The following is a 23,242-nucleotide window of genomic DNA, read 5'->3' as shown; positions in this document are numbered from 1 at the left end:
TTCAATGTACTTAGTATAGTGTACTTTATCAATTTATTCACTTTAGAGTGGGCAATGGCAGGCAGCTATGTAAACGTAAATCACCGTGCTATGAGAATAGATATATCATATGATATATGATATATACAGACTCGTGGAAGTGGTTCAACTGTTTGTAGCTCTCAGTTGGAAGCTCGCCGGGAAGTCAGCATTAATTACTAGAAAAAGAGAAATGTGAAGAAGAAGAAAACAAAGAAGGGATAAACGAAGGAAGGAGACATCGGTATACCATTTCTTTAACAAGATATGCTTATCTGAAAGTAAGATCCAAAATAAGATCCAAAATAAGATTTAAAAGCACGATAGTTTCCTATTTGCAGACCTTAGTGGTATGAAGTTTAAGTTTTTTTTCCTCCACCTCCACATTTCGATACCCTCCCTGACTCCAACAACAAATAGTGCTGCTGTCCGGAATAAACACTTGTATACGAAGTACGGAGTACCCTTCTAGGCATTTATTATTTAGTTGCAACCAACCCAATCAGATAACACTACGACGGCAGATTCGTCATAGATGGGTCCAGCCTGCATGCGTTATTGGTGCCAAGGCTGCCAGCCACGCGTCACTCCAGAGTAGATCTTATCAATCAGTATAAAGCAACATCACTGACTGGAAATCAATCTTGTTCCTGGATGATTTTGTTTTCTTTTTCTTCTTCTGTTTTCTTGCAGTTGCTGGCTGATCAGTTCTCTTTGCCAGTCAAGTACATAATTGTCGGATATTTTCCCACTCTCTTTCTGCTGACAATAACTTGATGACTCGTGTCGTCGAATTTATGTAGCCTGTCTGACAGATCGCTCTCATGCGTCCTGCACTGCAGCTCCTCACATCCAGTCTCGCGGCTTTGGCCCTGACTGGCACAGCCAGCTCTTCTCTAATTGAGACCAAACCCCTCCGCAATGCCAACCACATCTTCAACGCCATCCACTCGTCCATGAGACAATGGGGCGGATCGTGGAACCACAATGGCATGTCCTTCTTCCTGGCCACCGTTCCTGCAGGGACGCAGTTCTACCACGGCACCTACACGCCAGACCCCGTCAATGGCACCGAATGGCTGGCTTTTGAGCCGGAGCATGCGTTGGCGTTTGCCCGTCCTAGGCCACGCGGGCATCCGCCTGGAAAAGATCCACAGGGCGGACCGCGGCAGAGGGAGCAGAAGCCATTGCATATAAATGAGAATTCTCAAGAAGGCGACGACGAAGCAGGCTTCCTCCACACCTACATCACTGCCAAAGACCTGCATCTGCTCTACCTCGACGGCCTCTCTGCCGGCAAAACAGACATGGGCACCCTCGACTCCCAGGACCGCATCCTGCTCCGCGACAACATCACCGGCCCTGGCTTCCAGGAGTACGAGCGCGCAAAACTAGCATGCCAGATCGCGCGGGACGACTGGCACGGTCGCATTGACGGCATCCTGCGCATGGAGTCTGGGTTTGAGATCATCCTGTGTGACTTCAAGCGGGATCTGCGCGTCGTGCGTATCAGTCGTGTTAAAGGCAGGGATAGAGAACGACGGGGAGCGCCAGGAGGTGTGGAAGGGTTTTCGACGTACAAGGCCATTGCTGCGCGGTTTAACGGTATTGGCGGTGGCAGAGTCAGAGTGAATTACGACCACTTCGTCACGGCGTACGCGTACGACCAGCTGGATCTGTTTCAAGGGGGGACGAACAAGATGCCACGGCTAGTGAATTTCTCGTACGACGACCTGGAGCCAATCCGTCGGGATCTCGACAGGCTGGTACTCGAGCACGACGCGGACGAACCGCCGGCATTCAACTGGCAGTCCATCGCAGACATGATCATCGAGCGCTACTCGAACGAGCTGAAGTACCTTGTGTCGGAGAAGCTGCCGTCGACCATCGAAGCGCTGCATGCAGAGATCGAAACTCTTCTATCGCCCTTCATAGACTATCGTCTGCGCAACGCCACCGCGGAAGCAGAGCGGTGCGCAACGCAATTCATCCCCGCCAACGCACCAAAAGACACCCTCGCCGCGCGTGTCGTTTATGACGTCGCGTACACCATCTGCGCGACGCTGCGGTCTGCCTTGGAGGAGGCAGATCACCAGACTGCCGTGACGAGTATCGAGCGTCTGATCGAGTACCTGTCCTGGACGACGTGGAAGGAATGCCCCGAGAAATGCGACTACAGTGAGGTCTGCTTCATCCCCATCTGGCCGTCTGGCACGGTTGAGGATCGCGAGCATCCGCGCTGTCGGGATAGACCGTCGTCGGGAGGAGAGCGATATTGGCGTGGAGGGCCAGGGTTCGGCCATCGCCCTCGCCCTCCCAAGGATGCATTCGATGAGGATGAGGATGACTATGGGCATTATGATGAGCTGTGAAGCAGATCCTAGTTACTGTCGTCTTTTCTCCTGTTGCGGATTTGGAGGGATTCTCCCAAATTAAGACAATTCTTGTTTGAGATAGAGCACAGTCCATGGCAGACAGTTGGGCGGGCATGAAATATGATGCACCTTTATTTTTTTTTTCCTTGGTTATCTCTTCCTTTCTTTCTCTGCCTGTCTCCTCTGCCTGACTTACAGAAGTACTCTATTCTTACTCGTGTTCATCCGAACTTCTTTTTTAAAAAGATTTGCAGAGCTTCAAATACCCAATACCAAACTAGGTAAATAAATGGTGCTCATATGAAACGCTAAGAAAGTGATATAGGGCTTGGACGGACTACGTAAGTCCTACAATAAACAAGATGTGCTGTAATATACGAGTAGACCCTAAGCCCTAGCTAGGTCTGGCCGCTGACCGATTAATTAGGTGTAAATAGACCCTGCTCTGCCCTGCAGGTATTAGATTATAACCCAGATTTATATTTCTGTGCTCCAGTCAAGATCAATATCATCAATTGGTGTAAGCTACTTTTGTATGTACAGTATGTATGTTAAATCTCAGTCAGCAACGGAAGCAACAAGATAAACCAGAAACTAACAAGTCAAGGGAAAAAGGTGTAAGCAGGCCCAATAGGGTTCTTGTCGAAGGGGAGGAATCAGGCTGAGTCGGACTCGTTTATGAACTTTACGTGGGTATAGGTAGAAACCTGGCGTACGAATACGAAGGTCGGTCCCTTGCTATCCACCCTATATCCTCGCGTGGCGGAGGATCAGGTGAGAAAAAGCTGCCATCCGCCAATACCCATGGTGGAAGCATACTCAGGTCGACTCTGTTTGTTGCTATTAGCTGCTTAACAACATTCTCCCGACTATTCCATACTGCCGACGACAGCGGCGTCCGGCCTCTGTTGTCCTTAGAGTCTAGGTCGACGTGGTTCGTTGCTATTAGCTGCTTGACAACTTCCTCCTGACCATACCCTGCTGCCCATGATAGCGGCGTTCGACCACAGTTGTCCTTGGAATCCAGGTTGACACGGTTCGTCGCTATCAGCTGCTCGACGACTTCCTTGTGACCATTCCCTGCTGCCCACGACAGCGGCGTCTGGCCTCCATTGTCCTTAGCATCCAGGTCGACTTTGTTTGTTGATATAAGCTGCTTAACAACCGCCTCCCGACCAAGGAAGGCCGCCCATAACAGTGGCGTCCGACCCACTTTGTCCATTGAGTCCAGTTCAAACCTGTCTTTCTTCGCGAGCAGTAGATTGGCCACCTCATCAAGCTTGTTCAGTACAGCATATGACAGAGGTGTATGATCCGATTCGTCCTTAGAATTCAGGTCGATTCCATCTCTTGCAAGTAGCAACTTGGCTACAGACCCATCTCCATTTGCTGCTGCATACAGCTACGGCGTCTGTCCCTGTCGAGAACGAGAGTTTAGGTTGACTCCGTCGCTTGCAAGACGTAATTTGGCAATCGCTTCATATCCATGGCGAGCAGCCAACATCAGCGGTGTCTCTCCACGAAACGAATCCTTGGGATCAGGGTCAACTCTGTCAGTTAAAAGCAGCAACTTAACTACCGCCTCATGCCCATTATTTGCTGTTAGCCACAGAGGTGTTGCTCCATTTTTATCCTTTGCATCAAGGTCAACTCTTCCTGAAGCAATCAGTAGATTGACCACTCCATCATGTCCATTCATGGCTGCGCATGATAGTGGCGTCAGTCCGTATGTATCTCCATTTACAGGGTCCGGGGTGTTCACATTAACTCTCCCTGTGGCAAGGAGCAGCCTAACTACTGCTGTGTGCCCTGCTTTTGCTGCAAGTAATAGCGGTGTTTCTCCCCCATTAACCGGTCTGTTTGGGTCAACTCCACCGTTTGCCAGTAGTAGACTAACCACTGCATCATGTCCATTCATCGCTGCGCATGATAGGGGTGTATGTCCGTCTCCGTGTCTGTACTGCCTGGCATTTACATTAACTGTCCCTGTGGCGAGTAGTAGCTCAACTATCTCCTTGTATCCTTTCCTTGCCGCCCAAAGCAGCGGAGTCTCTCCTCGAAACCTTGTCTCCGGATCGACTTTCCCCGTTGCAAGTAGCAGCTTCACCACTGCCACATGATCCTTCATCATTGCCCATAATAATGCTGGATCGCCGTATCTATCGGTGGTTTGGGGATCAGCTCCTTCTTCTAGCAACCTTTGTGCTGTCATCTCTCGTCCGTGTATTGCAGCCCATAATAACCCAGAACTTCGAGAAAACCGGACATTGTGACGATAGAGAAATGTATCTAGAAGACCATGTAGGTGGCGATTTGTTCGACAAAAGCAGCTGATGTCTCTGTCTCTTTCCAGCTTCTCAGCGATACACAGCAGTAATTCGTTCGGTAGGTCAAGAAGCTCCATTTCTACAAGCTATCGACATGTCAGTTCTACTAGCTATCACCCACAGGTAAGCTGTTTGGGAACGTACCGTTCGAGAATCATGTGTTTTTCAAACCGTCGGTCTGCTAGTCATGCAGACTGGCTTGTAATTCAAAGAAGGGTGATCGGACAAAATAACGGCAGCCCAAGAGGTACCAACAGGCTGATGTCAAAACTGACAAAATCTCAACTGCTCAAGGACGGTGGCATCGAAGGTGAAGAGAAAAGAGCTTAGATTGTGGGAGAAGGAAAGCGTGGAAGGTGCCTATGTAGGTAGCAGGCGAGCCAGGCAGATTTAGCCCCAGGCCCTAAGCCCTAGGTCTAGACTCTTATAGTACGAGATGTGGGATCTGCCGCTCATCAGTGTACTGAATATGCTGGTATTCCTCTACTTTCTCCCTTGCAAAGCCACAAATACGTGGAATTGCTTGATGATACTCGACTTTTTTTTTTTGCTAGATCCTAGGTCATTTCCTCAGGCCATTCGAGCTTGTTGAACCGCTCCAGTATTATCGTCCAATGGCAAGTAGAACTTGGAATAGCTCTATGAGCTAGCTGCAGAAAGTACTGACTGAGAAAGCCATTAATAATAATCCTATGAGATTGCCATAGAGATCACCAGCAGAAGATTGAACCTCGACTGCTCTTCCTCCGAGATCGCCTCAACTTATAACGGAGAATACTTGAAGGGGAAAAAAAGCGGATGAATCACCACTAAATTATTCCTCTGAGCCCCAAAAATCATAATCACTTTTCGAGAATTCAAAGCTCTCTCCCCAACTCACCCAGACACGGTCATTGCGTAGCCAAATGCTAACGACAGGTGAAAACGCTGGACAAGTGGTCAAAGTGAAACTCGCTAATTATCAAGGGGTATATGATCGATAGTATGTACGTGTATGTACTGTACATTACATAGATGGTCTTTCTCATGAATGCTGTATGCTGTATATATCATCGTGAGGATGTGCGTGATTGTTGGTGGAATAAGATGCAAAACCAATGTTTGGTTCCCAATCCAAGAAAGGAAAAAAAAGTTTTCATGCTATATAATACATCAAATCATCATCGTAGAGATCTTCGTGGTGAAGTATCAAGTTCCTGAGGCTCGGAGACCGCTATCCTCCCCCTTGTCGACCCGTCTAGTTCGGACCATTGCCGCTTGTGATCGTAAGATGCTTCCATTTCTGCCGGTGGACCTTGGTAGTACTTCCATTGGTTTTCCAAAGCAGGAACTTGTAGCATGCTTGCATTGTTCTGCTGCTGGCGTTGGGACTGATGTTGTCTCCATCGACGGATGAAAAAGAAAGCTCCCACCGAAACAGAAGCCACGCCTAGAGAGACGCCTATGCCGACGCCTAGCTTGACACTATTGCTGCTGCTGCTGCTACTGCTGCTGGAGCTGGCGCTGCTGACACTGCTGGAGTTGGTGCTGCTACTGCCAGTGCTGCTGGTGATAGCGGTGCTATGGGTGGGACTAGCAGTGCTACTGCTACTGCTGCTAAGAACGGACGTGGTCGTAGTTGCGGCAGCATTGTAATTCACGTCGAAAACGTTAAAACCTAGATTCAAAGCGGTCCCGGGTGGCGGTCGTTGTTTACAAGCAATATCCATCGCTCTCAAATCTGCCCGAGTCTTGATTAGTGCGATGATGAAGAAGAGCAGGCGATTGATTGCTGGATGGCAAACATACAGTTCGCCAATACTTTGGTCCCATTAGCCCCTTCCAGACATTGGATACAGTTCTGGACTGTAGATGTAAACGAGCCGTTATAGGTTGTGCAGTAATCATACTGCAACGTCATATTGGTCTCGAGCAGCTTATCGGTCATGGGCAAAATCATCGGCTGGCAGGTCCCGCTGCAGGTCTCCATCGCTGGCGTCGCGTTGTTGTTATTCGGGTAGCCATAGACACACCAGTCGATGGTGAACTTGATATTGACTAGGGACCACAAACTGGCGATTAGTAGAGGTCGTAATTTAGCAAAGCTAAACTCACACAAAAACCAGTAGACATCATTCTCCCCCGTCGGAGGCGTGTCGGGAGAATTGGCGCTGCTGGCGCTTTCGCAGCCGACGCAGTTCACCCATTTAATCCCCGTGGCCGTTGCTTGCGGCCCACTCAATTCCCCGTCTTCGCAGACCAAATCCCAGGTCTGGGTGCTCGATGAGTACGGATTGGAGATGTTCAGGCCGGGTTTGTCGATGCAGAGATCCGAACAGGGAGAGTTGGGAGCGACCTCGATGCCGGAAACCGTCACTCCCAAGAGAGCGGCCACGAACCATAATACCGTCGCCATGTGTCACCAGAAAAGATCCAACAGCTAAAAAGCAGTAGTCATGGCACTCTTTTTAGCGGATGGGAAAATCTGACACCGTGATGGGGAGACGCGGCAAGGGAACCGCCGGAATGCAGCAGAAGCAGAGAAGGGCTCGGTTAGTTTATATAGACTGACAAACAAGGATAAGTAGCACAAGAGGGGTTGATCAGGCTGTACAGTATCATCCTCTGCTGCTTGGCGTTTCTGGTGCTGAATGTAGCAGCTCCGGCATTTCGTCTGATATTAATGGGTGCTACTGGTCTTCACTGCTTTGATGAACCGACGAAGAGGGGTCGATTGGATGCGCAGAAACCATGCAGCATGAGGGCGCTAATTAAGACCAAGCAACCTCATGAATGCTTTGCGATAGCCACCAATCATACAGTCAGTATAACCAACACGGCGGTAGTTTTGCCTTTTAAAAGACAGAACCGAAAAGAAAATCTGGCAAGCTCAGCACAACTGTTGTCGACTTTCTGGAAACAAATCTAATGACTTATCGTAATGGGCAGATACAAACTGACATTCCATCTTAACCCCTCCGTATATCTCTGGGACAGAGATCATTGTGACCACGCAAAGCGAGGAGAAGGTCAGTCAGCGCGTAATGAAACAACTGCACTTCTAGAGTCGATCCAAATTCAAGCGTCGAATGAGGCTTCGACATTGCTGCGCCGCATGCATGTTCCTGGTCTAAAATAATCCCCTCGGCGCTTAACCGGTGTTAACGAACCAATGAACTGTTTCGCTCCCCTCACTTGAGTATGAGCTCAAACACGGTCCTTGCGCCGTCTCTTTAATTTTGAATCTGTCAAGAGTCAAGATATGTCCCGCACGTGATGATGGTTTTCCACATTAGGAATCAAAAAGAAAGAAAGTTGGAGCGTACATACAAAAAAAAAATCGCGATCAAATGCATTATTATTCACCATCAGCAGGCTCGCCGAAAAGAATCTAGAAGGTGTCGTGACTATGCGGTTGGTATCGATTTACTCCGTAGATGGCGTTGCGCCGCAGCAACTAACAGAACGTAGCCAGCAAAGCAGCCAGGGGTCTGGTCTGGGCGAGCCGGCGCTGATAGAATAAGAATCGGACGCAGTCGCCGCAATACTATTCTGGTGAATGCCCAGCCAAGGAGAGCAGAGATGGATTGAGCAAGGATCCACGACTGGTCTTGTCTTGATCATGACATCTTCGCAGCTGTCGATGAGAATTCCCTTACCGTCGAGATGGCCTTGCTATCGATGTGGCGGCGCTTGCTTCCAAAGAGAACAGTCGCCGTGGTCACGGGGTTAATCACGCTGGCATTTCTTCTTCACTTCTGGGAAGAGGGCGAGCAATTCCTGACCTTCCGATCGGACAATTTTCGAAAGACAAGGTATGTAAATCTCCATCTCTTCTTCTTTCCATTGTTATAACTCATCCTTCTTATCTCTCTTGACTTGACATGACAGTCCGGACCACGACTTTTACTCCACGGGCACATACTCGCTTCCTGGAGGCCAGCTCGGCGGATCATTCTTCCATCGTGTGCGCACGCATCCAATCCCCATCCCGTATGACCCATATTCAGATTACAGTGGCGATGCGGGTTATCGACCATGTCTGGGGCCTCGAGGGAACCTTCTCGATCGGACGAACCCCGAAGACATGATGTTCGGGTATCGATGGAACGTCTCAGGTAGGTGCCTGGCTGGCCCGACACAAACGGAGGGTTACTGACAAGGAATGAACAGCGTTCCCGTCACCGGTATTTGGTTCCTACGAGGCGGTGCCCTTGGATCGGTCGATCTGTACGGATCGATATTCCCGCTATGGCGCCTATGGGTATGGTGAGCGCGAACAAGGCGAGGTTCCTGGATTCCAAAAGCCATCCCCCGTGGAGTGGGACTCGGTCGATTGGGATGCTCTTCAGCAAGATTGTCTACAGCGAAACGCCCACCGATACGACCATGTAGAACAGACCCGTCAACGACCGTGGGGACTACACCGGGAAAATGAAGCCTTGATGGCCTCTTCTCGACCCAACAAATCGAGATCCCGGACGAGAACCGCGGTGATTCTGCGCAGTTCGATCGGGATGAACTATACGGAAAACGATCTCCATAACATCCGAGCCATAGTCATGGAACTGGCTCTCTTTTCAGGGGCCGAATATGAAGTTTTCCTGCTGATTGACACCCAGGACGCAGCACTGCCGGATCTCGAGGATGAAGCTGCTGTAAAAAAGCTGAAAGAGTCGACACTCCCGCGGGAACTGCATGGACTGGCCGTCTTCTTCAATCATGAGATTCTCCAGGCGTGGTACCCCAAGCTGCCCGAACACCGGTAAGACACTGATTCTGCGACCCACTGAATCGTGCACTCACTTTGCTTGCGACTAGAGCAATTTTGCAGTACTTCCAGCCGCTACAAATCTTTGCCCATTTGCATCCCGAATTCGACTTCTTCTGGCAATTTGAGATGGATGCGAGGTATACCGGCCATCTGTATCACTTGCTGGAGCAGGCGGCCAGTTTTGCCCGGATGCAGCCTCGAAAATTCCTGTGGGAGCGCAACTCGTATTTCTACATGTCTCGCGTTCACGGCACTTGGGACGAGTTCGTGCAGCGCGTGGATCGAGACATGGCGGGCCGAGAGAGTATCTGGGGGCCTCTGCCCGCGCGGAACATCACCCCTAACGATATTGATAACAGACCTACTCCCCCAACCGATCCGGCGGACGATCGCTATGAATGGGGTGTGGGCGAGGAAGCAGACTTGATCACCTGGCTGCCAACATTCGACCCAGAACACACCGACTGGCCGTTTCGCAACGAGATCTACAACTTCGAACAAGGAGTCGCCACCCCTCGTCGCACTGCCGTTGTGACGATGTCTCGGGTGTCTTCCCGCTTACTACGGGCCATGCACCGCGACCAGACGGAGAAAGGCGTCGGGCTCGCTTCGGAGATGTCGGCCGTGTCCTGGGCGATGTATTACGGTCTGAAGGTGGTGCAAATCCCGCAGCCGCTCTATCTGGAGGGTGGTGACTGGGAGGAGGACATCAGTGCGCTCGAAAGAAGAGTCAACTCGGGAAGTCCTGAAAAGATCAATGCGAGATGGGAGAGTATCTGGAGCTGGGGCCAGCATGACGATATCCTCTATCACATGACCTATATGTTTCGGTCGGTGTTGCCGGAGAAGATATACCGTGTCTGGCTGGGGTATAAGACTGACGGAGGAAAGGGAGGGTCAAAGGTATGTTTAACTCAAGTCTGCTCCGTTAATGATTTCTTGTTCATCAGGTCTGACTGGATCTCAGTGGGAAAAGAAATATGGACGGCTATGCCTCCCTCCGATGTTCCTCCATCCGGTGAAAAATGTCGCATAGCGAGTTGTCATTATTAATGGCATTACACGAATGGCTTTCATACACCGTGAAAATGGTGTAGGCGATTCGACGAAATCGAGTCTTCCATGGAAATTTATCCCTCCTGATGGTCGGTACGGCGTCGCTCCGATCCCGTTTTAAGCGACGAAACAGATCAGAAGGGAGAAGGCCAGACCAGGTTGGCATGTACCAAAAAAAAAAACAAGCGCCTGGGATAAAAGGCTGGTTTGTTTGAAGAGTACCGGCTACGTTCTCGGGAAAACTACTACTTCTTGAAGTCTAATTGGAGGAAACGTAAGTGCAGATGCCAGATAAGTGAGACTCCTGAGCTTGAATTAAAGACCACCTTTCAAGCAAGCATAAACGTGGCATAAAGTATGTACAGTATATACGTACTGTACATACAATTAATTGTAGATATGGGTAGAGACTGTCAGAGTTAAGTGTAAAGTACCTTCCCTTAATATAGTAAATAATACCCAAGCTTACTTATATTAGTCTGTATTCATAAAAAAATGAAAATGAAAGTGACTCCTTAAGTTACTTAAATTTTTTTTGCTCCTTTTAGAGATTCGTCTAATTTTTGACTTTACTACAAAATAGTAATTCTAAAATAAACAACGTAGATAAAATAAAATGAAAAAAAAATAACTCTATTAAATAACATACCCCTATTAAATTCTACAAACTACGTCTATTTATTGTCAAAATTATAATTAATCATCATGGCGGTTTATTATATTATATGAGTAAGCAAGAAATTGACCATTCCTGGAGTGATTCTTGAGAGCGGTGGCTCATGATTTAACATGGGTTTAGGTTTATTTAGCCCGAGAAGTATTACATCACGCGCCCTATGTAGGTATTATTTTTGCCTATCTATCATTATTTTGACTGCGCAAACCGGATTCTTGACCACATTCAATATTGGATCGTAATACTCTACCTACCTACCTAAAGGTATATGAGTGAGGGCTGTGAAGGAATGTACATACATACAGCACCTACTAAGGCTAGGTGGATTGACAATACTCCGTACATGAGAACTGAACTAATTAATTAAGCCTTCTTTAAAATTGAACGTATCTCCACTGCACAGCCCAGGTAGACTAGACTGTGGACCGTGGATCTGCAGGCTGCAGCTCCCGCAAGACTAACCAACTATAAGCAAACAAGCATGCGAATAAGCTCATAAATCAATCAATCATATTATCCAACAGTCAAAGGTTTCATACTGAGGGGTAAAAGAATTGACCACTCAGACTGCACCAACATAGTTAGCATCCACGATTGGACCATCATCTCTGCACCGTCGACATAACATGATATTATGACTTGGCACGGTACGCCTTAGCTGACCAAATAGCTCAGCTGAGCTCAGCTGAGCTGAAGAAACAGCATATCTCGTTTCTTAGGATTTCGAAAACGAAAATGAGGGGCTGTTGTCTGATTGCGCGAGCATTAAAAACTGAATTAAATAAAAACCGAGGTCAACGCCGCTTGTGAGCTTGTCTGAGTATATAATATGTTCAGGATGAACAGAGCCGTTTAGGGTGTACTTGTACTTAGTATATTTTTATTTTATTTGTATATACAGACATATTTCATCATGGACCTCCCCACCTTCCTCCTCTACCTCCACCACGGCGCCTCCTCCACCTGCAAGACCATCTTCAACCACCTCTCCCTCCACGACACCCAAACCCTGCGCCTGACAACCAAACGCACCGAGCAAGTCGCGTCCGCCTACTACTTCCCCTTTGCGCGGGTATTCCTCTCCTCGCACGCCGCCGACCTGTCCGCATTTCGCGCCATCACAAGCAATCCCCGCCTCGCGGCGCAGGTGGAGGAGATTGTCTGGGACGATACCACGTTCAATCGGTCGCTGCTGGATTTTGACGTCTTCAAGACTCTTGCGGTGCAGTATCCGGTTGTGTATGAGCGTGAGTTGCGCAGGGCGTTTGATGTCTTTCAGGGGTTGGTAAGCGAGCATATCGCGATTCGCGATGCGGAGCGGGATTTTGAGGCCCTGGTTGAGGCGCTGCCGAAGTTGCCGTCGTTGAAGAAGATTGTCTTGACGAGGCTGGCTTTCAATAATGACTATGATGACGGTGACGATAACGATCTGGATGGTAGGAAGAAAGCCCGCTCCTCCCCGGCCATGAGACAGTGGCGCGCCATCCCCCGACCTCTGCGGACGTGGATGCCCGAGCCAGACGTGCATTGGACATGGGTGAGCTGGCAGTACTACCGGGACACTGTCCCGGTCGATATCCAAGACACCTTCGACCCGAAATACGCCTACGGGGCGCTGAGTCCGAGACTGTACATGGCGCCGGAACCGATCACGGCGTTTCTCGACAGCGACTGGGGGGATTATGATAGGGATGATGGTGGTGATTATGGCAACGACTTCCTCCCCTTCGAGTCGACCGGACCAGCGCCCGTGTATGCGCCTTTCCGGGGAGTGATCTTGTTGATGCGAGCGCTGGAGAAGACAGGTACCACAAAAATAGAGGAATTTCGCATCGTCAATCCCCACGAGATGTACGAAGGGATGCCGATGCATTTCTTTTCGAGCGCGAATCCTGCCCTGTCGGCGCTACGGCACATGTTCCGCTCGCTCCGACATCTGGCGCTGGATATCGACTTTGACGAAAAGTTCGGTCGTCAGAGCACAGCTGAGGATACAACATTCGCAACGAGCCTTGCCGCGGCGGAACAGCTCCGATCGCTCGAGTTGACGATCCATAACCGTAACTGGGCCGCATTCGTTGCTATGCTAAGGTCGACTCCGATGCGAGTGCGCCTGCCGCAGTTACGGGATGTGACGATCGTCGATGGCGGGAGGAGTCACTCCCGGAGAGAGGCGAAGTCCTTCGATCCGCGGCATTTCTATGACCTGCTCTGGTGGTGTGAAAGCCTGGTTGTGCCGGGGCGACTAGACGAGAGCGTTGAAGAATATCAAGATAAAGATCAGCAGCAACGGCACCTATTGCGATGTCTTCGACTGGAGAAAATTTCGTTGGCCAACAATAGTAATCACCGTGATACGCATGATGGCTCTCCAAGAGAGACAACATGGGCAACGATCCTGGCAGAGCTGAAGAGAAAGAATAACAGCTATCCTGATCAGGATCATCTTCCGCTCTCGCGCTGGCTAGAACGACTGGAACTGCACAACGTGACAGATGCAGATGTTGCCATTGCACCGATGGAGCAACAGCAGCACGGCGAAAACGAAGACCAGTCTGGACCCGACGCTGTGGACCGAGATCGGGCCCGCGGCGTCGCAGTCAGAAAGGAATCGACCTGGTCATCATATGGGAACTCGATCATGGAGTACCTTGTCGGACGGGACCTGTGTCCGTTAAGAAGAGAATCAACAAAAGACTAGACTAGACATTAGGCGAAAAAATGATGAGCGAAATGAATGACAATGTAACCGATAAACGAAGGATATCTTCCAACGTCATCATCGATTGATTGTGATTAATACAAGACAGAAAGAAGCAAAAAACAAAACGGTATCACTTATCATCAGGTCAGGTCAGTCAGGTCAGCCAACTCAGCAAGGCATCATCGTGTCAAAAGAAGCAAAAAGCACAGTGTAATGTACATGTACAAGAACATAAAATACAGTAGACTACTATACAAGTCGGCAATGTCTTCGCACGTTGTCTTCAGGAGGATCATGACGAGCTGCCCTCGCCCAAATCGACAATCACCCGCAAATCGCCATCCATCCAATCCACCGTCCCCGCCGACAACTGCGCGATCGTCCATTCGCCGTCGTTCTGCACGGTCACCAACCCCTCGGGCAGCCAGACCTGGATCTTCCAGCGGGACGTGTCCGGCGCGCCGGTCTCGTCGAACCCAGACACTGGCAGCTGGCCCGCGTAGCGGCGAGAAATGAACTGGCGTACGCTGGCCAGATCAGGACACTGATCGGCGGACACGTCCAGCCGCGGCAGGATTCGCTTTCCGTCCTGGACGATGTTGATGTGAAGAGTGATGGGAGAGGTGGGATGGTGGTCACCGCCTGTCGTGGTCGCGGTCGCGGTCGTGGTCGCAGGTACCGTGGACTCAAAGTTGGATTGGTGCACCTGTTGCAGGTATTGCGGTGGTTCGGGAATGCCGTTCGGGTCCGTACTGGCTTCAAGTTGTGGAGACGAACTGTTTGCTCCCCGTTTGCCCAGGTGGTTCCGAATGATGCGGGAGACGTCCCGGGTGATACTGCTGGCACTGTGGAGATTTAGCATCATTGAACCAGACGAGAAAAAAAAAAGGACACCTACAATTCATGCCGGGCGGGCGAATGCTCATTTCCGCCCACCCTCCAGTTCGCATGAGCCAGCGCATCCGAAGACAGGATCCGGTTGATATTCATGTCTTCGCACGATTTAACGCACTCAGACCCATCTCCATTGTGCAGCACCTGGTAGTGGCTGTCGACAGCCGCCACGAGTCCCCACCAGTCCGGCTGCTGCAACCCCGATATGCTCCACAGATTGTCCAGCTGGTAATCTTGGTTGTACATATTGTACGACTTGGAGATGGCATTCCAATCGGCGGGATACCCTTCCAGTACTAAATTGGAGAGGTCCACGGCTTCCGCGCCAGGAGGTGGTATTTCGGGTACCGGCATCGGCGGCGGCGGTGGGAAATGCGCTGCAGTCTGCTGATCCTGCTGCTGCTGTTGGTGGTGTTCGTGGGCCGGCGGGGATTGCTGCGATGCCGCGTTGAGGTTCTGCAGCTCCTCGGTCTTCCTTCTCCTCCGCTCCTCAGGTCCACCGCCTTTACGAGTCTCGATGGCATACTGCCGCTGTCGCTCGTTCGTGACCATGCGTCGGAGCAGCGGAATCACTAGCGTGATGATCTTGTGCTGGTCTCGCGGCCAGACGTATTGGCGCGGCGGCATGCCCTCGTTGACTACATGCTCTCCAAAGAAACGCTCTCCATACCCCTCTTGTTCGAGAAAGTGTCGCACACAATTCCACAGCCGCAACTTGACCATCTCCGTGTCGCCCTTACCACGCTGGCCGACGCAATCACGCCGCTCCGGGTGGTTCTCATCCAACATGTAGGCCTTGGCGGCAGCCTGTAGATGGAGGAAGTTCTCGGGTGACAGCTCGAGCGACGCAAACAGCTTCGACATGGGGGGACGGGTGTATTTCTTGTTGCTGGAGGGTTGTCGGAATAACGCTGCAGCCGAATGCACTCCCGCAGCCCTGGCTTCGGATATCGACTGCTGCGGCGGTAGCTCTCTAATATCCAAACCATCTCCATTGAACTGCTGCTGTTGCTGCTGTTGTTGTTGCTGTTGTTGTTGCTGCTGCTGGTGTGGCTGCCCCTCACCAGCACCGCCAGCTGCTGTCAGCGCAGGATCAAGTGGATCCTCTCCTCTTTTCCGCTTTCTCGACACCGTTCGCGATAGACCGGATGTTTGTCCTGGTTGACCCTGCGCGTTCGTCGTTGATCCTCTGAGCTGTCGCCCCGCACCGGGAGTAGCGCCAATGTTGCCAAATCCATCTCCAAAGCTATCGTCCCCAAGGTGTAAATCTGCGCCGTATCCATCGAGGTGGTGATGACCAGCAGCCGCCGCCGCAGCCGCAGCCGCCGCCCACTCGGAAACATCTTGGCCCGCAGCCGCGGTAGCCGCCTCCACTAGACCTGCAAGCTGATTGTCGTTGGGACCATATCCACTCGTCGCAAGGTGCGCATTGTGGTCCATGTGGGATGTATGTGGCGGTTGGTGCACCGAGAAATCGGTCGACGGAGGAGGTTGCTGCTGATGGGAGGCGGAGGTCGATGTCATGGTGTCTACTCTTTGTACAAGCTTCTAGATCAGAGAACTGCTGTATGTATGATGGCCCGGGCTGGTCTGTTCACGCTGTATTCTCTTGATTTCACAAGAGGCGTTGCAAATGTCAACGACGCAAACCACAGTTCTCTCACGCGCGTTTTGCCACACTCTGATCTGGTCTAGACGCGCAGCCAGGAACAAAAGATAAAATGTCCACTGTTCGTGTCGCTGTAGACGCGTCTCCAGCCGTATGGATTGCCCTTCCGGACCACCACCCACGTCTTGCAGCCTGCTCCAGAGTCAAGGGGCAAGCTGCACGCAGGGCGACCGAAATGGGCCTCTTTGAGTCGTGTCACTCAGGACCCCACTTGCGTAATGGAGGAGTATCGATGATCAACATTCAGTTGATCTGGATGCGATGATGCAGTGTTTGCTTCGTTTGTGTCAAGTTTTGGATGTTTGAAGTTGAGGCAGACAGTGCAAACTCTGTCGATAATGCTTATTGGTGCGGGCCGTCAAATTGGTCACGTGAGCTTATGTCATGTGACTTAGATGCTGATTGTTAGAAGGCCCTTCCCTTCTAGGTTCAGCGCCTCGGCTTAGTCAGCTCTGAGTAAGCTTATATAGACGTCGGGTCCATCGGACCCTCCACCCAATTAACACACTATTCACCCCTTTCCAACACTGATAAGGTGCTAATATGGCTCGATATCACGTGACTTGGCCTCGCTACCAGACCAGCGCCGTAAATCCTAATTACCTTCCTAGGTATCTTTCTGAAATTCATACGTTGCGAATTGCGATCCATCTCTAGCCAAAGACCCAATTGGGTGCTTTTTCAATCGCCCATCTATTTTAGGATTCCAAAGCTGTCTCTCTTATAATGTAACTAATCATCTTTCGACTCCTCTTCATAGCGATAAAGTTTAGCCAGTCGACAACTGTCCCTTTGTTTTACTAGTTACCTACTAGGTAGGTACCTAGTATCTAAGCAACTCCAGGTGGTGAGGGGATAGCCTATCGTTTTGCACGACTGGCCGCTAGCATCCCCTTAGCGTCTTAGCTGCACGGGCTGATAAGATAGATTATTTGCTGATAATGTTGCTTAATTATTCCCGCTTTGGCAAGAACTGATGTCTCCATTCATCGACCAAAGCTTCAATGTATTTTCTCTTATGGGAAAACGCTGGAACGCATCAGATACCAGTTAGGGAATAGCGATGTACAGGATGGAGTTTGCGATAACCAATGCAACCCCTGCATGTGTTGGTGCACCAAGATGAAACCAACATCAACAGACACCACAGGCCAATTATGGAGCAGCTACAGCCGCCGACTCAGTACATCCATGTCCTTGTACCCGAGCTTAAATATAGTCTTGCAAGGCCTCCCACAGGGCTGGCCTTCTCCTTTCTTTTTAATGCAGTTCCAATAATGGTGTCTCCGGTCGCGTGTCTATCCAAGTGAATATTAATGACGTTACGCCCTTCTGTCCTTCCGGAATAAGTCCATCTGCACAATGAGTTTGCTGTCACTATTGTTTACATTTCTCTACTTTGCGACACCAGCGTTTACACAAACCTGCTACTTCCCAGATGGTAGTCCCTCAACCGACGTGCCTTGCTCCTCGGATGAGTATACCGCATGTTGCAGCAGTATTGATATCTGCCTGTCCAATGGGTACTGCTTAAACACCGGGCACCAACCCTATACACTGTCCCGGGGCAGTTGCACCGACCAGAGCTGGGGGCCAAATTGTCCACAACTGTGTCATGGCTGTACGTCGTTGCTTTGTTGGCCTTGATGCACTCAAGATTGTACTGAGCCTAGCTACAAGCGTTAAACGATTCTGCCGAACTTTAGCGAGCGACGCTCCCGGGGGCGGTATTTCCATTATCAATTTCTCCTACAACAACGGAAGTTCGAGCTATTGCTCTGGTTACCCAGTCAGCAACGATGACGAGATTACCTGTCCCAATGGCGAAAGCGACTTCACGATACCGTCTGGCACGATGGTGTTTGGCAGAGCGGCTCTCGCCAATCTGACTACGTTGAACAGTACAGCAGCCATGCACGCAAACTCATCAAGCAGTTCAACCAGCTCAACCAGCTCAAGCAATTGCTCGTCGCCAAGTCTATCCTCTAGTTGCGCTTCCTGCAACCAAACTGCAGTGGGCGTCGGAGTGGGAGTTCCATTAGGCGTCGTCGCTGTATCGGCAATCCTGTGGGCGTTATGGGAAAGGAGACAGAAGAGGAGAATCATGGCATTGCTGCAGGACGGCCCCCAGTTCGTGCCTCAAGCTGTCAAGCCTCTGGTTGAACTGGATCAGTCGCAAGTTCTCTCTGAGATGATGGATACCAGCCGAAAGACACAGCAGAGACAATGAAATGATATGCTTGTTGACAAGTGAAGTGTTGGGTATTTCAGGAGTCGAATACCTGATCTCTGCCGAGGACTTTTCTCTCGCCCCACCTTCACAGCCTACCTACTATATAGTTTTCATTGTCTACTTTCCAGGCGGACTCCCCACTTACATGTCTCTCCATATTGTAAATTCTCCTTGCACTGTATGCAGCAAACACCTACCCGACTCGCAGCAAGATAGCGTTGCAGTCGTCTCGCAGGGGACTTACCATTGGCCTCTGTAGGTGGCAGGCGGTCACGTTTGCCTGACATGATAGCAGCGTCTGAGTTGAGTAGTTTAGTTTAGATGAGATTTGGTTTGATGAAGGACGATAGTTGATGGTGACAAGGTACTGACGTTGAAGAGGAAGAAGCAGTAGTAGAAGTCAATTTTTGACTCATGGAGAGAAGAGAAGGATGACTTCCCTTGTATGGAAATCGCTTATCACCTATCTCCACGTGACTCACGCCCATCCTACCCAATCAGGCCAAGTCACGGGGCACTAAGCTAGTCTCGACAAAGCCTATTGGCTCAGCGGGCAGAGTCCAGGGCTTAGGGCCTAGGGTCAGGGCTGAGGCGTCTGCAGGAATCAGCTGCTATTCTATCACGCACTACTCAATTTTCTTCGTTTTATTATACATTCCTTCATTCTCAAGATCATTGAACAATACCGTTTTTCTTTAACAAGAATATACCTAGATAAAGGGTCCTCCAAGACGCTCATCTGAACAGCTCCCCAGCCTGCAGCGCTCGATACTGCCCGTTTTTAGTCTAGCACCATCTATGACGCTCACAACGTCATGCAGGTTACGACTCAACAGATTCAACACCAGACATAGCACGATCGTATATACCACTATTCTGGTAATCAATCCTTATTATCGATCAAGAAGAATCACCAAAAAAAGTGGCACAGAAACCCAGAATGACATCCGAACAGAGATTCGCCTCCTCTACCTACTCCTACCAGTGCTCTCAAACCAGAACTCAGGACCACTGCCTCTCGTCTGTTGAGATAGTAAAGTGGAGGATCTTCAAGGAGAGCAGGCAAAAACACCGCGATAGAACTCCAAGATCATCAAAACGTGGAGGAGGGTTTCAGCGAAATAATCCTGTTGTTGGCGGGCTAGAGAGTACCTACTTCAGATTCACCAGGAAGCTGGTGTCATGGCACCTCTTTTTTTTCTTTTCAAATCTGCAACGACTATCCATATTGATCCTCCCACAAGAATGTCTTTGATCTTCTTTATCCAGCGTTGATTTAAGAACACCGCCTCAAACGCCGTCTAAAAATAACATATTATTTCTTTCCTCTTCTGTTTATCTGTTTCTCTCTCTCTCTCTCTCTCTCCCTCCCTCCCTCCCTCTCTCTCCCCCTCTCTCCCTCTCCCTTTTTCCACCTCCTTTCTCCTTCCTTATACCCCCTCCAGCGTGACACAATTACTTACTTACTCCACTACCTCTGCAACCGACCCCTCTCATCGACCCACCTCCGCACCATCCAAAAGTCTTGACAGGTATGAAGCTGCTCCGTATCAGCCATCGAACCATGCCCATGCCCATGCCCATCGTCACTCCACGTCAGAGGCACCGGTGTCAGATCGGAAGCGCAGATGATCGATTGTCGAAGCATGTCGATGCAGTGGTCTGAAGACATAAATAATAAATTTGCGGAATTTTTTAGCTTCGGTTTCCCTTTTTCAGTGATGGGGTAAGATATGATGTAGGTAGATTGATTACGTACCTTGGTGGATTCGGACGAGATTCTCATCTTCTTCCTCTTCTTCGGTCCCATCCGGTATCGATCTAGCGATTGGCGGATCATATTCTATTCCCTCAATCAATCAGTCAGTCTCTTTTTTACAATTCTGAAGAATTTCTCAACCAAGAATCAATTAATAGATTGGAGTGACTTAACGTACGAGACAGTGTAGATCATGCAGAACCGAAAGGCTAGCAATCTCTCATCATGTATCAGTCTTGGACAGAAAAAAAAAGTATCCGCTGAAATGAGAGGTTCAATCGGTATTATATGCACGAGAAGAGGTAACTAACCCAGCACGATACTCCCCCGTCCTCGGATGCGGTTGTATTCGACCTCCTCTTCCTCGTTCTCCGGGCAGCAGTCTTGAGACTTCCTCCTCGCTGAGAACAAAATACCTATGTAGAAGGAAACACACATTTGACGGTCAACACACAGCAGCAGCAGCAGCTTGCTTCCTTTTCTTTTCTTACTTACTTCTGATCAAACCCTCCCACGCTCGCTCAATCTCCGGACTCGGGCCCCCGACATACTGTGGTTCATTGGGATCTGTCTTCCTGTGTAGTGCCCCGTTCTCGTCAAAGTATAGTGTTCCCGTGAAGCGGAGTTGGTGGAGGGTGTTGATTGTGGAGGATGCTGGTTCTGTGTAATCAATCAGTCAATCAATCAATCAATCGAATAGGAAACTCCGATCAGAACTGTCGCAAGACAGAAATGCGAGAAGAATGCTGACCGAAATCCGTCAAATACCTCACATGCTGCTGCTGCTGTTGCTGATCATAATCATGATGGGCAGCGGTCAGACAACGCAATCCTTCTCCGCTCCTCGACCACAGAAGCACGAACCCTCCAAGAAACAAGGTCGTGAACGAAGAGAAGACGAGCCAAACGTGGACAAAATTCTTAGCGGTCCTAGTAGTTATAATGCCTTTTTTTGCCGCCGCCACGACGAAGAGTCTCGTCGAGATCGTTGTCTGCCCAGCAGCAGGAGCATTGCTTGCGGTTATGATTCGGGGATCCGTGGTGAAGGGGAAGGAGATCCAGATCTAGACCTAGATCCTTCTGGGAGGAGACTGAGACAGAATCTGATGGAAAGGGCAGCATGGGTGAGGTATGTATGTATGTATTTATTTATTGTACTCACTAATCGATAAGAAAGACAAGTGAAAGTCTATCCAGTGCATTAAAATGATTGTGCTATTAGGTTCTGTTTTTGATGTCTTTGTTTTTTTTTTTTCGTCAGAAAGTATAGTGCTCAATAAATGTTGTACGTACAATTGTTCCTTTATGGGGGAGGGGGAGGGAGAATGCGAATAAGCAAGGCAATCAGCATGATGGAACTGACATGACAATGACATGATATGACATGCCACAGCAGGGAATTCCACTGATGGAGCGAAACAAATGATACTAACAATTCAGCATAGATCAGCACTTCATATATGTCAGCAAACCCAGACTCACTCACTACTATACATGCACCCTTTTTTTTCTTTTTTTTTCCTCCATACGGACCAATTCAGCCATATGTAGACTGCGAGACAATAACCATTGGATTGGATTCTGAAAGGCTTTCCAAAGGTAGGGTAAATCCGACCACTTGCCGAATCGGGTAGGTAAGTTAGGAACCCGTCCGTCCCGAATCATGCGTGAAGTGAAGCCAAGTGATATATCCATGGATAGGTAGGTAAGTACATAGGTAGGTGTCTAAATGATGACACGATAAACAGCAGCTGATGTTTGTCTTGATCGTACATAGTGTAAGCTTATGCTTATGGTCATGCTTATTATGGAGGTTATTCATCACAGTTACTAATGCCGGCGAAGAGCAAAAAAAGTAATTCTCATTCGATCATATGGTCCTCGCTGATGAGATAAGATTCTCAAATCGTCTTGACAAGGCAAAAGCAATCGATAGTGCTTACATACAGGCTTCAGCTTCCCAGCAAACTGTTTGTTGTATTGATGCCGGTTTGTCCGGATTCTTGTCAGTCTACCTAATAATGTACGCACATACATAGAAGCATGCTTGCCCAGTACATAGTACTCTAGGATCTGTTATATATATAGGCATATGTTCCGTCCACCAAGATATATATCATTAGCCATTACATATTCAGTATACTCAGTTAAAAAAAAAACTAAAAAAAAAAATAAAAAACAAAAGCATACCTAGAAGAAGATGCACTTTACCACGTTCCTTTTCACCATCACCGCAGCTACTATCTGCCTTATCATGACCAACGGAGTACGTGTAGTGTCCGCCTTCCCAACCGCCGATCCGATGGCGGTTTCTTCTGCGCTGGTGGAACGGCAGAAAGCTTGTTGCTGTCCGGATGAATTGGTATGTTGTTGTCTTTACGCATCGTTTATCGTTGTCGTTATCGTTTTTTGTATGTAGCTGGTTACTGACTGGTTACTGACTGATTCTGGCTCGTAAAGTGTTGACAAAAAAAAAACAGTCATGTTGGGAAACAACTGAGAGAAAGAAATCTGTTCGCTCAGTCAGATCATTTCACTTTCAAATCATCTATCTCATTTGAATTCTGTGAACTTCTACTCGCGTTGTCGTCAATTCCTGGGTTGGATTGGATGTTTGTTGGCTAGTTGGCTGGTTGGCTGGGATGGATATAGTTAACTGGATGGATGGATGGATGGTCACGTCAGGCTTCACGCAGGCAAAGCAATATCATATTAGGTACCGTACATCTCTTCAACTTATGTATCTACATACATAAATGGAAGATTTAGTTTCATCAA

The 23,242-nt window shown here is 49.3% G+C and overlaps 6 protein-coding genes across 6 annotated transcripts; 3 read left to right on the top strand and 3 right to left on the bottom strand.

Moving 5' to 3' along the window:
* Window positions 1-842: 842 nt before the first annotated feature.
* VTN77DRAFT_3418 (uncharacterized protein) lies at window positions 843-2,390 on the top strand (the record flags this gene model as incomplete). The annotated part of the gene is made up of 1 exon (XM_069419364.1): window positions 843-2,390. One exon carries the CDS (start codon window positions 843-845, stop codon window positions 2,388-2,390), a length of 1,548 nt encoding a protein of 515 aa, XP_069278442.1.
* Window positions 2,391-3,163: 773 nt separating this feature from the next.
* VTN77DRAFT_3417 (uncharacterized protein) lies at window positions 3,164-3,615 on the bottom strand (the record flags this gene model as incomplete). Its single annotated transcript, XM_069419363.1, has 2 exons — window positions 3,164-3,223; window positions 3,274-3,615. The coding sequence occupies 2 exons, from the start codon at window positions 3,613-3,615 to the stop codon at window positions 3,164-3,166; spliced, it is 402 nt and encodes a 133-aa protein (XP_069278441.1).
* Window positions 3,616-5,880: 2,265 nt separating this feature from the next.
* On the bottom strand, window positions 5,881-7,115 carry VTN77DRAFT_3416 (uncharacterized protein; the record flags this gene model as incomplete). The annotated part of the gene is made up of 3 exons (XM_069419362.1): window positions 5,881-6,440; window positions 6,509-6,757; window positions 6,815-7,115. The coding sequence occupies 3 exons, from the start codon at window positions 7,113-7,115 to the stop codon at window positions 5,881-5,883; spliced, it is 1,110 nt and encodes a 369-aa protein (XP_069278440.1).
* Window positions 7,116-8,365: 1,250 nt separating this feature from the next.
* On the top strand, window positions 8,366-10,509 carry VTN77DRAFT_3415 (uncharacterized protein; the record flags this gene model as incomplete). Its single annotated transcript, XM_069419361.1, has 5 exons — window positions 8,366-8,514; window positions 8,591-8,817; window positions 8,873-9,464; window positions 9,521-10,376; window positions 10,441-10,509. 5 exons carry the CDS (start codon window positions 8,366-8,368, stop codon window positions 10,507-10,509), a joined length of 1,893 nt encoding a protein of 630 aa, XP_069278439.1.
* A 1,609-nt stretch (window positions 10,510-12,118) lies between these two features.
* Window positions 12,119-13,906, top strand: VTN77DRAFT_3414 (uncharacterized protein; the record flags this gene model as incomplete). Its single annotated transcript, XM_069419360.1, has 1 exon — window positions 12,119-13,906. One exon carries the CDS (start codon window positions 12,119-12,121, stop codon window positions 13,904-13,906), a length of 1,788 nt encoding a protein of 595 aa, XP_069278438.1.
* A 295-nt stretch (window positions 13,907-14,201) lies between these two features.
* VTN77DRAFT_3413 (uncharacterized protein) lies at window positions 14,202-16,327 on the bottom strand (the record flags this gene model as incomplete). Its single annotated transcript, XM_069419359.1, has 2 exons — window positions 14,202-14,754; window positions 14,808-16,327. 2 exons carry the CDS (start codon window positions 16,325-16,327, stop codon window positions 14,202-14,204), a joined length of 2,073 nt encoding a protein of 690 aa, XP_069278437.1.
* Window positions 16,328-23,242: the final 6,915 nt, after the last annotated feature.

Source organism: Rasamsonia byssochlamydoides (genome assembly GCF_041956645.1).
Source record: "Rasamsonia byssochlamydoides strain NRRL 3658 unplaced genomic scaffold VTN77scaffold_24, whole genome shotgun sequence".
Lineage (NCBI taxonomy): Eukaryota > Fungi > Ascomycota > Eurotiomycetes > Eurotiales > Trichocomaceae > Rasamsonia > Rasamsonia byssochlamydoides.
The sequence above is the reverse complement of the archived record's forward strand: the minus strand, read 5'-3'. Positions and strand labels throughout refer to the sequence as shown.